The sequence below is a fragment of the Cyclospora cayetanensis genome, unplaced genomic scaffold, assembly GCF_002999335.1.
Source record: "Cyclospora cayetanensis isolate NF1_C8 unplaced genomic scaffold, CcayRef3 CcayRef3_contig_83, whole genome shotgun sequence".
Lineage (NCBI taxonomy): Eukaryota > Apicomplexa > Conoidasida > Eucoccidiorida > Eimeriidae > Cyclospora > Cyclospora cayetanensis.
This window is the reverse complement of record NW_020312756.1, coordinates 4571-19882: the sequence shown is the minus strand read 5'-3', so window position 1 is coordinate 19882 and position 15312 is coordinate 4571. Positions and strand designations below refer to the sequence as shown.

General features: G+C 48.1%; 1 protein-coding gene across 1 annotated transcript; it reads right to left on the bottom strand.

Moving 5' to 3' along the window:
* Window positions 1-1426: 1426 nt before the first annotated feature.
* On the bottom strand, window positions 1427-8015 carry LOC34621618. The gene is made up of 17 exons (XM_026335860.1): window positions 7526-8015; window positions 7093-7374; window positions 6569-6933; window positions 5942-6301; window positions 5512-5793; window positions 5195-5380; window positions 4835-4987; window positions 4389-4689; window positions 4100-4301; window positions 3566-3702; window positions 3383-3448; window positions 3192-3286; window positions 2669-2920; window positions 2410-2539; window positions 1977-2124; window positions 1609-1823; window positions 1427-1524 (listed from the first exon to the last, which is right to left on the bottom strand). The coding sequence occupies exons 1-17, from the start codon at window positions 8013-8015 to the stop codon at window positions 1427-1429; spliced, it is 3762 nt and encodes a 1253-aa protein (XP_026191645.1).
* Window positions 8016-15312: the final 7297 nt, after the last annotated feature.

Sequence of the window (15312 nt, the reverse complement as noted above, 5' to 3'; positions counted from 1 at the left end):
GCATGGTATAGGCTCCGTACTCCCAGGGGGACAGTAGTTTCCAAAGCCGCATAGGTTGGCAATGAGCGTTCCAGGAGAAGACCAATACCCCGGAAGAACACTCACACATACTGATTTTGAGGTTGCGTTTAGAATGGCTGAAAAGGTGCCCGCTGGGCAAGGATGGAGATATGCATTCCACGACCCTGGAGGACACAGCCAGTGTGAAGAGTGAGCCTCTCAGACACCGAAAAGAATTGGGCTACCAGTACAAGGGCGCTCTCAACAACGAGTACTGCTAATATTTCTTCCATCAATTGATGCAGGTCAGAGGCAAGCATCCTTCGGCGGGTGTTCGGCTACACTTTAAAATTCATTACCTTCAGGGCAATAGTATCCTGCCGGGCATCCAACTTTCGAAGTTACTGTGCATGCCTGGCATGAAAAGCATAATTCCAGTTTTTCTATCTACCAACCACTATATACAATGTGGCCGCACACATGTAGCTTAGCAACAAAGTGATTTGCTATGGTGAAGAATGTTATTCCAACAGTTTGACGCACAAACCCCGCTGTGCACAAGCTGCACTCTGAGTAACTCTCCAGCGTATCGCCATGGCCTTCAGTTGCAGGGGGGCAGCTAAATTTTGATTTGGTCGAGGTCCCTCGAGGACAGAAGAATCCGTGCCCGCACCTGCGGACTCGGAACAATTTTAACGGCAGAACTGGTTAACGGAAAGCAATCACACCTATTCGAGTGGCCTGTGATATTCTTTGTTAGCGATTCGCTCCTTCAGAATCATCACTCCTACCCTACCCAGCCCTCAATTATAATGTGACTGGATTCCCCATCACATACTTCTCACGCACTTCTCTGCTTTTGTGGGGACCGGTCCACCAGGGCAGGCATATCCGGCAGGGCAGCTCAAACAGCTGGCGTAGGACTCCATGCTAAACAAGCCAGTGCCATCATTAAGATTATCAGGGTGCGTACTTCCGTCGGGGCAAGTGTCCGTGTTTGTGAACATCCTTTCCTTTTTTTGCACGACGAACTCCCCAGGTTGCCGGGAACACATATCGAGCCTCTCAACTGTATATCGCAGCGTAGAGAAGGCATACGTCTCAAGAAGTGGTGTTATTGCACATATTGGTATTCGAAATCCAACCAAAAATAGCACCATTGTAATTTCGTGTGGTTGTCCAACTTACTTGGGAATGAGCCAGGTGTAGTAGAATAACGACAAGGTAAAGGGCCCACCCCTGTAATGCAATAATAGCCGGTTGGGCAAGCGATGCAGTTGACTTGCCCAGAACCCCGGGTATAAGTACCAGACATGCAGACATCGCATTCTGTTGCTGTTGACCCCAGGTTAGGCTGGACAGTATCTGGTCAAAATGAAGAAACAAACACAATGCGCTCCGTGGAATATTCGTCCATTTGTTATGTCTACATTAAAGCTTTCACATTGGTAAAACGCTGTATCCAAGCAGAACTTACGGGACAAAGCCCAAAATTTACATCTGCTAAAGCAGCTAGTGCTGCCTCTCAAGGCAAAAAGCAGCATTTCTGTATTTATGTGGCATATGCGTGCAGTTGTAATGCGTATCCTTTCAGTAAAACATGCTTACTAACGGGACACGGGACAGCATCTGGAATGCAAACGTGGCCTTTAGGGCAGCTCCTTGCCACCGTTCTTGTATACTCCCCTCCGTTATCCGTCCGCTCGCAAGTATACCCAGCAGGACAAGGGGAACAGCTCTGTACGCTAGTTGCTCCAGCCACTAATCCCAGAGTGCCATTTGGGCAGGGATGTGCACTTGTATCATGGTCAGACCGGTAGTATCTGAGCACGCAGGGGAATTGGATTCCAAGCAAAGCATTACCCAAGAATGTGCTTCTTGTACTCCGAACACAAGGAGCAGGCACGGGATTAAGGTCACACTGTAGGAATTTCAAACGTTGAAAATAACAAAGCACAATGCTCCCATTTACTTACCCGACCGGAACTAGCTCGCCCTCATCCGGAGCGTCTGCACCGCCTTTGCACAAATAACCGCCTTTGCATAGTCGGCAGAGTCCGTCCCCTAATCTGGCATAGTGGAAGTCCGGGCATCTCTCCACTGCACCTTTACTGCAGGAGTGGCCTGCAGAAAAATTGCATTATGGGGTAGTAAGCATGTGCACTCGTAACCGGCCTTATTTGTGCGCATTCACATGGCAATGTTTAAGTCATAGTCGTGTAACTGTAACCTTAGAATCGCTATGCATGTGACCACTGGTGGTAGTGCCCTGCAATATGCATGAGCGGTGGGAGACCTCGGTGCTTAAAATATTGAGTTTATGCCGAGATCAAATGCGAATTGCGCAATGCAATTTATTGAGCTATTAGCCCGCCCTGCAGAGTGCAAACATCTAGTTAGATGCTGTACCTGCGGGGCACGGGACGCATTCCGTTGGGTTATCAGGTAGAGCTACAGTAAAGGGGACGAAACAATGCTCCCTGGTGGAAGATGTAGGACATGCGACTGGTCCACCACACGGCACACAGTCTGCCTCACCCTGAGTACCACATGCATTTCACTCATACAAGAAGACTGACGACGAGTCGAGGCTTGCAAGAATACGGTTACTGGAGTAGGGTACGAAGAACTAGCTGGCGCCGGCGCTCTCCTGCGGGCTTCTCCTTACTTCACTTGAGTGATACCCCACACTGCAGGGGAGCAGTAGTTCCACATCCATTTGCTCAATGAAGGAATGAGAGTCCAAGTTTTCTTCTCTTCTGTTCAACGTAAAGCTATCTCCGCTACCCTCACCTTCCATGTATGCGACTTCAAGCAAATCATCAGGTGTACGCCATTGTGGGCTTGCGCATGCAAATCCAGCAGGACAGGGCCGGCATGTTTCTTCCCCTTTCAAACTGTAAGATCCTTTCGGGCAAGGCTGTTACCGCGCAAGGCACATCGCTCTGACTGCAATTGTATGCACGCAGCTAACCCCTGTGTGAGACGGTAGTAAATATACATGGATGTGCTCCCTAAAGTATCAGGATACAATCACGAAGTGACAGCTGTGCATGGCGCGGATTGGTTGCATACCACATCCCATTGGTTTTATCGATCCTCTGAACAGGTTCAGGACATTGCGCTCGCTAAAGGATACTGCGTGGCTAATACTAGTGCACACTAGAAATTTCGGAACCGCTTTATCTGACCTCTATGTCCACAGCTCGAGTAGTCTTGCACATAAAGCCCGCGGGGCAGGCTGAACATTCACTAGCTTCTATTCCACTAATATAGCCCGGCAAGCAAGGTTCCGGTGGCCTTGCCCCTCCAACGCAGTAAAATCCCTCGGGGCAGGGCAGAGCGACAGTAGAGCTGTCAGCCACATCTTCCCCGGCTTGCGTTATACCGTGGTAGAAGCCTGATTTCAGCTGTCTTGGGACCGCCGTTCCCTCAGGGCATATGAATCCTAGAGAAAATGAGCAGCGATACCCAAGCCGTCACTTCCCTCCACTGACACCATGCCAAATACGCCAAGCAGGTGTCACGTATTATTGAGAAGCTGTATTGTCTACGTGTCGCTTACCTCTTGGACATGGAAAACATGCCACAAGTCCGCCAAGGGACATATAGTCCGTAGGGCATCGTTTAGGAGGCTCTCTTGGATCTGGGCATTCATGGCCAGGCGGGCAGGATAAGCACTCAGCAGTTTGATTGCCAGCACTGCAACATCAGAGCAAGGACCACGGTCAGCAGTGTGCTTCTTCATATTTACTCAGCTCAATAAGGTCTCACGCGCATTCAGAGCCTCCAAGAGTTTTGTTGCAATGCCATGCAGGCTTGCTTACCGGAAGTACTGCCCCCCCACACAAGGAACAATCGATATTCGTGCTGGATGTTCATGCACAGTCCACGCTTCATGTTGTATGGGAAGCCGGCTGACTGCCAGGGGTATTACAAAACCGCGGCTAGCCAAACCACGCCTGTGGTCTACACTGTCGCCCTCTGAGCAAAAACCAGCAAAGCATAAACCTCCCCAGAAATGGCCTGTACTAAGAGACTACTTTGTAGTAGTTCCCATCTTTCCAACGATAATTGTTGTACTCCTGGCTAAGCATACTAGTTGATAGCATGCATTTCAAGCAGCGCAGCTTTTTGTGTTGTGTAGTATGCATTAGCTCTACCTGTGTTGTAGTTTTTATCTTTTGAAAAGGCTTTTAAAATGCACACAGTCTGGAATATTGCACTATCTGCCTCTGAGCAAGATATCACAAAATGCATGTGCCACTCTGTCCAGTCGTCCACATTTGATAATCCCGGGGCTTTTACGGTCCGTCTGGGCAAATTTAACGGGGGAGGTCATTTAGTGCTAAAACATCTTTGAGGGCGCCGTGCAACTGCATGCGTACGGTGGTCACCCAAGACGCCAATAGACTCATCTATGCCGTTCTGGAGCTGGAGAGTAAAGCTGCGTTGCGTCCGCCATTCAGTTGGTGCCACCGTGACCCTCCTCAGTTCGTTGCTGACACTGGAATCCACGTGTGTCGATGTATTGTCACGAGTAAGCGATTTTTGATCCTGTGACGTAACTTCCATGCCCTCGCACAGCAGCTCTAGGCGGACGTCAGCAAGTGGCCGGGATCTTAATCGAAATGCCAGTTTGAGCTCATCTTTTTCAATGAGTTCATGTGTACTGGTATGCCACTCCACCTGTAAAACAGTCCACTTGGCCACGCACTGTACCTTCTTCCTTTGCTCGTGGATGCAATATATTTATTCTCCCGAAGAGCTTCCTGTAATTTGCACAAATTTAAGGTTGCTGCTGATTGTGTATGTAGAGACAATGAAGACGTACCCCTGCAATGTCATCATCCCATACCGAAAAGGTCACTTCAGCTCCACCCCTCATACGCCAGTAATTGAGGGCTTCAGTGCTGAAGAGCTCATGCCGTAGCAGCACCGTTCGAAGGGCACTGCCAGTTACACTCCCCTTCAGTAAAAATTCGTTCTGCATAGAGAGTGGCAAGAAGGACAGCTAAGCAACACTTCTAGAACAGGTGAAACCTTGCCATATATGCAAGTGATTTACGATCACTGGTGAAAAGGACAGTAACCAATGCATATTTTTGATCAATTCTGCTCTAGTGAGACGGAATGAAGGAAGTGAAGGGGCTGATGCCAATTTTTATATGCAGTAAAGTGCTGGGATGCCTACCTCAGCCGGAGCAAAGTCGTCCTGGTCAACCTTTAAAACGACTGTTTGCTCTTCTTGCCAGTTGCCCGCACTAAAGTGCAATGTCTCTGGTTGCACAGAATATTGTGCACCTTGATCGCCAATAATGCGGACAGTCACCACTTCGCTTTGTAGGGGAGGCACAGAAAGGCGAAGTGTGTATGTGATCTGCAGCAAACTTGCATTTGGTATCTGGTTGATGGAGCGAGAGGCGCGACCCGCGGACCTATGTCTCGGAATCTTGTCCAGCAAATTGAAAGTAATGGCTTTAAGATGCTACGGTCGCAAGCCTTGCTTACCTCTTCTCCCTCCCGAACAAGTTGCTGCTTGGGGAAGGATGCCAAAACCTCATACATGTCGCTATCCTTAGTATACACTGTAACATTCTTAGGCCCAGAATTGTGTATTAAGCCGGTTCCACGTAAAAGCGCCGGAGAGGGGATATCAAATACCACAGCTTCTGAGTTCCAAGATGGGTCATCAGAAAATACATCGAATGTGATGGAGAAGGCAGCAATAAATATACCAGCTAGGGGCTGAGAAAGGCCTTCACTGCCTACAACCACTCCAGGACTCCAAGGCTGCAAAGGCAGTGTGACCAAAGGCTACAAAACAGTACATATTGCTAATCCAGCACTACAGCGCTTTATGAAAATTCCCTATTAAGAAACTGATTGTGAAAGGGCACCAATACGAGCACACGGAACAAGCACACCGCTTTCAGCTCACCTGGACGTAAAATGTCTGGACAGCTGTTGCGGCATCTACAGAAAACAACAAACGCGTTGGCTCAACCCTTAGGTATTTTGCTCCGTCCTCCGGGGTCAAGCCACTTAGAGGGGCGAATAGACTAATATCCCGCACTGCCACCCATACTGGCTTCTGAGGTGCACCCAACATCCAATCTTCTGCCTTAAGGGATATCCGCAGTTGTCCCCAGCCTTCCTTAGGCAGGGAACCTCCAGAATTATCTTCGGTGCGAGGCTCGACCAACAAGGGTAGTGGGTATATGTGCACCCGCGAGACTGAAACGACATCTACCGTAGCTGACGAGTCGGCATTGCCTTCCTTGCACAGTGTGCAGGTCGCCTGAAAATGTCACAGAGAGAACTGGTATTATTTACAGCAAGGCATCACAGTGAATGAGTCAAGAGGTTTTACATGGCGCATGAAAAGGAAACTACCCGATTCAAGAGTTTTTGTAATGAGGGTGATTAAGTGATCTGGATTCTGCTTTGAGTAGATTGTTCCATCTATTTTCTATCAGTTAAGCCCTACCTTCAGCAGAACTACGCCTGGCTGTGTCAGCCAAAGTCCTTCAAAAGATACTTGGCCTCCTCCCCAAAGCCGCTTTACCTGGCCATTCAGCATGACTTTCTTGCCAGCTTCGTCGAAAGCATGTAAGTGAACCTCTAACGGTGTGCCTCCCCTATAAAGTTCAGGAGGATTTGTTGTTTCATTGCCTTGGGAATCCACGATACTCAACACAACACTAAAGGGCTCACGGACAAGAACACGGGAAGGCGGCTTCAACGAGAATGCAGATGCGACCGCTGGGCCAGGAACTATTTCAAACGGCGCCGACGACGCGTGGAGGACAGTGTCACCCCATAACGTAGCCGTAAAGTGAATTACATGTTCTCCCGCCCGATTAACGCTGATACCGTCAGCACGCGCGTATCCATTTTTGTTTGTTTTTAAAGTCCAATAAGGCATTGAAGCTGCACAAAGCAACAACTGACATACCATGTGGATGCATTCTTTGCTCTTCGCAGCGACGTGAAGGAATTGAGTCCAGCAAAAAGGGCAAGGTGAGAGCATCTTATGCATGTGGCGATGGCATTATCGTACTCTTAGCTGTCTGTAGTGCACTCCCCTACATATTTCGTGGTCTTCCCCATTATGAGGGACAACTGTAGCCTTGACGATGATGGATTCGTGTATTGGCAGTCCATTTCTGTCCTGGATCTGCACAGCAGGCTGCTGTTCAAGGACAGTGCCGCTTTTTGCCCCCGACGGCTGGGTTACGATTCGCAATGCTGCATGGGTTCCCGCCACGAAGTAATGTTTTTCTGTGTTGATCTTGTCCTTGCACCCTCCGCACGTAATACTAAAACTGTAGTTTCCATCGAATGGGGGGCTGAAATGAAGAATAGCCACGCCTATAAAGCATTTATGCACACAGATACCAACCCATCTTTGCAGATTTAAACATACTACAGTGGGAAATGTCACATGTATGGCGTACCTAGAACATTGTATAAGATATCCTCAGCTGGTTGGAGCAAGGCGTCCTGTGGAAGTGCAACGTACCGTCGACAGCTACCTTTGATGCTATTCTAACAGCTCTTTCTCTGGAACGTTTTACTACATCATGCGAAATCGCTTTTTTGTTGCTACGCTGCGGATCCGCCTCATCGGCAAAGACAAGGGATGCAACCACACCGCCGTTGTACCCCTTGTTCGGTTTCCCATCGCTTCCGAGCACCTCCACCCTTAGTTCAACCCAATAGGTTCCCTTGTGCTTAAGTTGAATTTGGCGAACGCTCGCTGATAGCTCTGTCCCTGTTTTACTATCTGGCGATTGTTTTTTCTTTTGGGCATGTTCCTGCTTCTCGGTGTCTGGGTGGAGAAGGCTTAGATCGTCGTCTGGAGATCCGTGGCCTCTCTTCGAGGAGACTGTGTGCAGAGAAATTCTGGCTTTACTCTCATCCCAATTTAGGTTGGTCTCATTGGGAAGCGCTTTCTCGCGCTCTAAAAACTTTTTCGCTACGCCGCTTCCTGGGCTGGCTTCCTCAGACATTGTACAACACAAGAGCATGGTCATCAGCAGGAGTACCTCAGCCTTGAACGGTCGATAGCTGGAAAGTGGTGGCGCGGGAAGATCTGGGGGCGGTCTGCCACGGCCGCCCGAGGAATGATCTCTACTTTGCATGATGAGCGAGCAAAATGCCTGCATTAGCTAGCAGTGAATAGTTCCGTATTTGGAATTCTACCTTACAAGAAGATGAAATCAGACCAAAACAGATTATATGAATTCTACGGGCTACATGTAGCACTTCGTCGTTCCTGCCATTAACTCCTTCCAATGCCCTCACACTCTAGAGCAACTTTGGTGCGCACCATGTCGTACCGACATCGTTATTCGCAGACAGAAACATAAAGAATAATTGAGCATCTTCAAAATCACTGCTGATGTCCGGGGGAATTCTCCAGGTGTAATGCTTTTGTCTCATGCGTCACTCAACGCTGGTGTTTTCCTGTAAATCTCTGAGTAGTCCCACGAGGAATACGCTGAGGCAACCCCTGCTGGCCACTTGATTTATCCAGTGTTGTATGCTTGGGCGAAGCCGAAATGCAGTCTCGAGTGATATTAGTGTCAATTACCATGAAGGCCACTACCAAACGTTCAATGTTCCTAGATCCACGGCTACCCTCTGGGGATACGGCAGTTACCGAAACAAAGCCGTCTAAAGGCCATGGTAGTCAGCAAAAAGCCTGGTAGACTTATCAACAACACCTTTTTCTGTTGCGTTATGGCCTCTCACCCTGTCAGGACTGGCCCAAGGCAATGTGTAGTAACTGCAGTCGATGCCTCCAGTGGACAGCAGCAGGCAGCACTCGTGGCACGCATTCAAAAACTATTAATGAAGTGCAGAACCCACCCCCCTTAGCATATTTTGATCAATAAATAGAGTTTTTCTGCCAGATTCAGTGCCCAATGCGGAAAATTTTACAATTGGACTTGCCATTAAGCCCCATTGAGCATCAATATCCATCGCGCAGTGGCACGAAAGCACTCCTAACTTCTACCTCGTAACCAGGTATCGACCATTGTTTTTCCAGTTTATTCAAGTGGCATTTGTAAAAGGCCGATCTTGTAGAAGCATGTACACCGCACCTTCTAGTGCTGGGGAATGTGAAACCATTTTAGCCCTGTCCCAGAAACACTGTGAAAGCCGAGGCGTTTTATCATTCCTATTCCTATGTGCTTGTAACTTCTGATGCTTTGAAGGCTACTAGCGGGACGCAACAGTTGTGTCGTAACCTTAAAAGTTTGTATGGAACGCTTTTGTCCGCTGTATATGCACTTTTTTTGTGACATTACCCTTTCGTATGGCCACGGGGGCACGACAGGGCGACAGCGACCAGAAGGCACAAATCTACCATCCTTCAGGCGCAGTTTGTATGCCACTGGAGTCTTTAGATGTCTGATTGCACGTTGCGAGCCCTCAAGTTAGTTGACACGCTAAAAGGAGTTGCGGTTGGGACATTGTCTTGTACAAACTTGCAAGTAAGTGCTGCTTATTCCATCAGCAGTGTACCAACAGGATGCCCACAAGTGTTCGGAAAGCGTATGGCAGGACCTGAAACGTTCAACATAGTCAAATATGGTTTTTGTTGGGGGTTGTCCTGTGCTTGCGCTGCGGCACTTCATGTCTCCGTAAAGACACTGCGTTCCAGACAGAATGCAAAACTTCATTAAAAGTTTGAACATATTCTCTCAAAAACCGCTTCACTCTTCCTCTGCTCTGGTTCCTTAGAATTTCGGCGTAAAAGTAGAGAAACAGCTATGCTGTTTGTGGGAACCCTGCCTAGTAATCACTATTAACAGGCAGAACTGAGGGACCAAGGGACCTCGAAAACACCCTACAAAGTCTGACACTGTGTAGAGTAGGCGTCAAGCCTCTGAGCTATTTCTTCTGCCACTCATATGATGCTTCATCGAATGTCTTAATAGGGATACACTTAACTTTGGGCTCAATGCAGCCAAATTTAAGTTGTGAAGTGTGGCGAATATACCTTCATCATTCCCTTGTCCGCGTCTCTCAAGTTTCGATATTAGGACAGAGGGACAGCTAACATGCGAGGTAATGCAGCGTATGACCACGTAGATGAGCCTTCTTAAGTAGTTGCCCAGAGCATCTAGCGCAAACGCGTACAGCATTGAATCTGTTTGTGGAGCCAGCGCCTTTCTACAATAGAAAACACCATGCACGAAAAGACAAATCAGTTAGTCAACTGTTTACTAATCTTTAACTGGGTATAACTACTAAGTTTAGACTGCCGAAATGCGATTCAGCACGCCAATCCCATCTCAAACAGACGCCCTTATTTTCCAATCTGTCCCTCGAGACCAACTCTGTGCAGGAGGTGAGAAGAATTTGCGTCTTATTGACACTTCTAAGTCACGCAGAAAAAAAGACACCATGAGTGAGAAAAGCAAATTGAGGATCGATCAAAAAGAGGAATTGAAGTGAAGCAAGACGCAAACTGTAGCCAGCAACCAATTGGGGTCCATACCAGCAAAACGGTGGCGACAATGGCTCATTCACGTCGGATTGCTGACTTCTGTGAGCCTCGTACTACGAGACAACAGAAACAAGCAAAAGCTTTGAAGGGAATCAAACCACACAGATCCTTCAGCTGTGCCTCCATGCCTCATGGAGCAGTTTCTGCATGCCACTACAGCCAGTTCATGTGACAGTCGATCTCAAAGCCCAGAAGGAGGCATTTGTTAGATGAAGAAGCAGAATATCTACGATTACCTGAGCATGCAGAGTGTCAAAGACGTCGTACCGACGATAACATGGAATGCTTTAAGCGATGACTACAGCTGAAGGTAAGTATTTGGGGTAGAGCATGAGAGAGAAGAAACAAACTATCAAGGACCGAGTGGAGTAGCGCCCATGGCGACTAGCATTGTCACAGAGCCATAAAGGCGTCTGCCGGCAATGAAATCCTCATCTGCTACTTCACCAACCATCAATGTTGAAGTTCCCTATCCCATTGAACCTAAAATTCCCTTTACATGTGTTCTCAGAGGTCAAAATCACTGGATTCCAGATCCTCAGTGACCCCGTATAAACCCTGCGCTTCCACAGAGGCCAAGTGCTTGAGTGATGAAAAGCGCGAGTGATGCTCGAAGCTTTAAAACCTCCTCAGGAAGGAAATCTTGAGCGTCTTCCGGCATTCAACATTATTCAATGCCTTTTGACAATTGCAAATTATCGTAGCCACCTGGCCGTAAAGTTCTTTATCTGGTCACCTACTGGTGCAACTCGTAGAGCCTGCCGTGGAATCGCAGATCTGACAGCCTTCAGCTTTGCGCATCAATTCAGGTGCACTGGCTACCTTATTCCCAAGTCTTTGAGCTACTACGGGTGGTCGCTGAACCCGGACTACCGAATTTAGGTTTGTTTCGGAGAAGTGCTTCTCAGTGCAAGCAGGGACGGCGAGGAACAGGGGGTACAACAGTGTCCTGTGGTGGCATACACCCACTCAGCACAAGGAAGGAAATCAGGCCAAGCACTTCTTTCTTTGTGAGGCTGTCAACGCAGCGCTGCAAAAGAATAAAATTGGTTGACGCTATCCATCGGCCGCAAGGTCGCTTGCAGTGGTTACTTATGGTCATGCGTACGCGGGTCATAAAGAAAAGGCAGAACACAACAAAGTGCGAATCCCTATCCATATTGATGCTCTGGGAGAATCCATGAGCCCTTTAGACAGACGATACAAAAATTTGGGCGACTTTCCGAGCCGTGGCAGAGTTGCAGCAAGGGATAAACAAGGCATATTCTCTGAGTCTGTTGACAACCAGGTGAATGGTATCCTGATGCTTGACCTCCGGCACCCCAGCAACAAAGTCCAGAGTCAAACCAGCGCAAATCCTTTCAGAAATTAGACCGCTTTGCGAAATACCGGGCTTTTGGTGGGAGAAATTAATTGCTTCAGCTCTTCACAATCTGGGCATGACAGAGCATACTCCTCTGTCGCATGACACATCCCAGGTCACCAGAAAAATCATCAGAGCCTTCCTAATGTAGTGTGGATCCAACAATGACATTGAGGGTCACAATTTTCTGGTTCGAGCAGAGTGGCACTACGGAAATAAGTCGAAAGGAACAAATGACAAAATACCCGCTTTGAATTAGACCGCAGTGGGCCATCATCAACGTAACAGTACCTTACCGTTTAGCTATTATGGACATAGGCAATAGTAGCGAATGCGGAGGTGTCAAAAAGCACAAGGCTTACGCACCATTGATACAACCGCAAATCATCATAGGCAAGAGCGCTTGCGCTGGACAATAGCGAGGCACTGAAAGCTCGTAGTGCAGGTGCCCCAGCACGCGAACCACTCCAGTGTTACCAAAGTCCTATTGACACTTCGTAATGTAAAGTTAAGGCCTAGGGTCGGTATGGAAAGGGCAATAACGATCATATAAAGAATGCCCGCTTTTAAAACCCCATCACACCACAAAAGTTTTCTTTTCCCCCATCGAATACCGCTGCTCGGTGCCGGTGGAGATGAGGGAGGAAAGCAACAATTTGATGCTCCGGGGAACCCGCAGCCTTTCGGGAGAGAATAGTACCAACGATACTTCACTCTTATTGGTTGTCAAGAAATTGACCCATAATGCGCTAGCGCAAGTACCGTAGCAGTTGCAAGGCAGCTGTTAAGCGTTGTTGCTGCGCCATCAGCCAGCTTTATCAGGATCACAGACTGATGTGCTCTTTCTGCAGGCCGGCCAGAGCAGCAGCACGTTGAGCAGCGCCAGTAACGGGATCGCGGTAATAAGTTGCAAGCCTTTAGAAATTCTTAAACTCTTTGCGCGTGCGCCAAGGTAGAGGCCACGCCACCTTCGAGTTTGCTGATAGCGGCTCAATTCCTGCAGCCAGAACGTTGAATCGCAGGAGCAATTTTTATAGGACACCAAAAGCTGGGAAGCACTATTCTTGTTTAGGGGCTCAAGGCTAACAACCATGCAGCGCCTAACGTCGTTTCCGTAGCCAACACCACGTTATAGCCAAAAGCTCTTGTCCTTGCACGGCGCCATTACTACACGAATCAGCCACCTGCCTCTCAGCCGCCTTTTTCGTGTAAGCTCCTGATACTGTGGAACTCGGATTGGGCCGCACACTGGGATCAGCTCAATACGGCGTGCTCGGTAGTCAGCAGTGCCCAGCCTGTTGGCTTCCTGCCGTTACTTAGCATGCCCGCAAACTCCTTGATATTTACGCATTACTGATGGTTTTTGATCCAATCATGTAATAAAGTTCACCAACAAAGGATCTGTTCCAGATTGTATAAGACTGGATGAATGCGTAGAACCGTCTTCTAATACTGCTCTGCTCATTCGCCCACATCAAGACTCTGCTTTGCCTTGTTGAGAAACCGGCCCGCTCTTGCTCCTCAGAGATGAATATCGCAATAATGAGCAGGTGGCTAGTGGGTGATTATTCCTATCGCTATATTCAAAATCACTCTTTTCTAATTTATGTAGAAAAAATGTTACAATTAAGCTACCTTCAGGTGGAACTCGATTGCCTATGCCACATTCCATTCATGTTATAGATATTTAGTTAATTTAAAATACAGTTTAGTCGGCCCTAGGGTTGAACTGACTGCAGACCTCCACAGCGCACTGCTGTGGCCGCATGGTCGCTCCCCGTTGAGCCACCCGTGGCACACTTAGTATTATCTCATGGTGCACAGCTCCAGCTAAAAGTCACAACCCATGCCAATGCAGCCTGTTTCAACCACAAAAGGCATTTAGCTACCGTAGCCTCGCCAATCTAGCAGCTCTGCCGAGTCTCAGGGAATGCGCCACCAGGCTAACAAGCCGATTGGACTTCCCCGCTGTTTCGTTGGGTAATAGATACACTCGAATCTCAAGGCCCTGCAAATCCTTTCAGCCTGCGAATTTTTCTGAAGCTCTATTATGGTTCACTTTGGATTGTAGGCTAGGGCCGACTGAAGCAGCACAAACATCCACAGGTCAAAAATTCGGACCTGGCCCCTCCCTTCAAACCAAAATCGCGGGCGCCCCGCTACTTGTCCTTGAAATTGAAGAAGTATAATCTTTATGGAATGGTGGGCCGCTCCTCAACCTGCGACCACCTGAAATGGCATTCTAGGTAGACCTGGGGAAAAAACATTTCCCAAATTGCTCGTTTACGATGTGTCATTTGATATCCCAAATATGTTTCGCGCTACACCGAATTAGTTACAGATAATACTGCTCCAGCTTTTGTAGTTATGAAGTTCGCTCTTAAGCTGATGTCAATGTAAACTGATGAGTCAGGTCTTGTGCGAGGGCTTCAGCTGGTGTAATTCCTGCAAGCAGACGACTTTCTCTGCATCGGTAGAGCAACCATCTGAAGTGCTTCTATTATAATCAACACCTAGCAGGAACCACTTGGTTCGCGTCATGTGAAGGCGCTGAAAAGCAAGGTCCAGCTCCAACTTGTCGATGAAGCCTCCGAATGCCTGTCCATTTTTTAGGCCATCATGCGTTTTTCGTGTGTGTGCCCTTCCAGCTGAAAATATGTTGCTCCCAAGCTAGAAGCTACTGAGTATATATCAACTTGGAGGCCGGGCTCCACTCGGCCAGTAGCCGGCTTGCCCCTGCCAACTTCCATGAACCGAGAGTTTTCCCTGAAACGCTAACAGAGATATTCAAACAACTAACTTGACAAACTAGTCTGCACTAAAATAGACAACTATTTAAGAGGGTCTTTTATCACACTTCATCCACAGCCAGTGCTTAGAGTAGAACAGCTGCTAACGGTGCAATGCTACCAATTGTAATGCAACGTGAAAGTTCTTTAAACGGAGGCGCTTTATTCCAGATTCAAAGCGCACTTAGTACAAAGCTATTAAGTGTTCCCCAAAGAGTACCGGCCTCCTTCTCGCATGCTTAGAGTTCTCAACGTGGAGGGAGGGTACAGCTAGGGTCCGCGTTGGTGCATCCTCGAAGAACTCTGAGCATTCATAGCTAGTTATACAGAGCATCTAGAGCACATGCCCAAGCGTAGCTGAGCTCGGTACACCCTCATCACTTCCTTCCAAGCACCTGAACCCAACAAGGGCTCATTGTTGGACTGTCGCTTACTGGTGAGTTTTGGGTACTGTTCCGCGCCTCCTCAATGCAATGGGGTAGCAAAGCGTTACGATGTGGGCTAAGTGCGCGGGTGCACAGATACCCCGCTCGACGACAGTTTTTTTCTAGCCTTGCTCAGAAGCTATGCCAATTGTGCCTCAAAAAGACACCAATAATTATTATGTGTAGGGTGTTAATACAAACTCTTTAAAA

Coding starts and splice junctions, on each gene's coding strand:
- LOC34621618 (XM_026335860.1), bottom strand. CDS start 8,015: ATGTCTGAGGAAGCCAGCCCAGGAAGCGGCGTAGCGAAAAAGTTTTTA. Junction 6,934..7,092: donor TGGGGAAGACCACGAAATAT/GTAGGGGAGTGC, acceptor TGCTTTGTGCAG/CTTCAATGCCTTATTGGACT. Junction 4,988..5,194: donor ACGACTTTGCTCCGGCTGAG/GTAGGCATCCCA, acceptor CTCTCTATGCAG/AACGAATTTTTACTGAAGGG.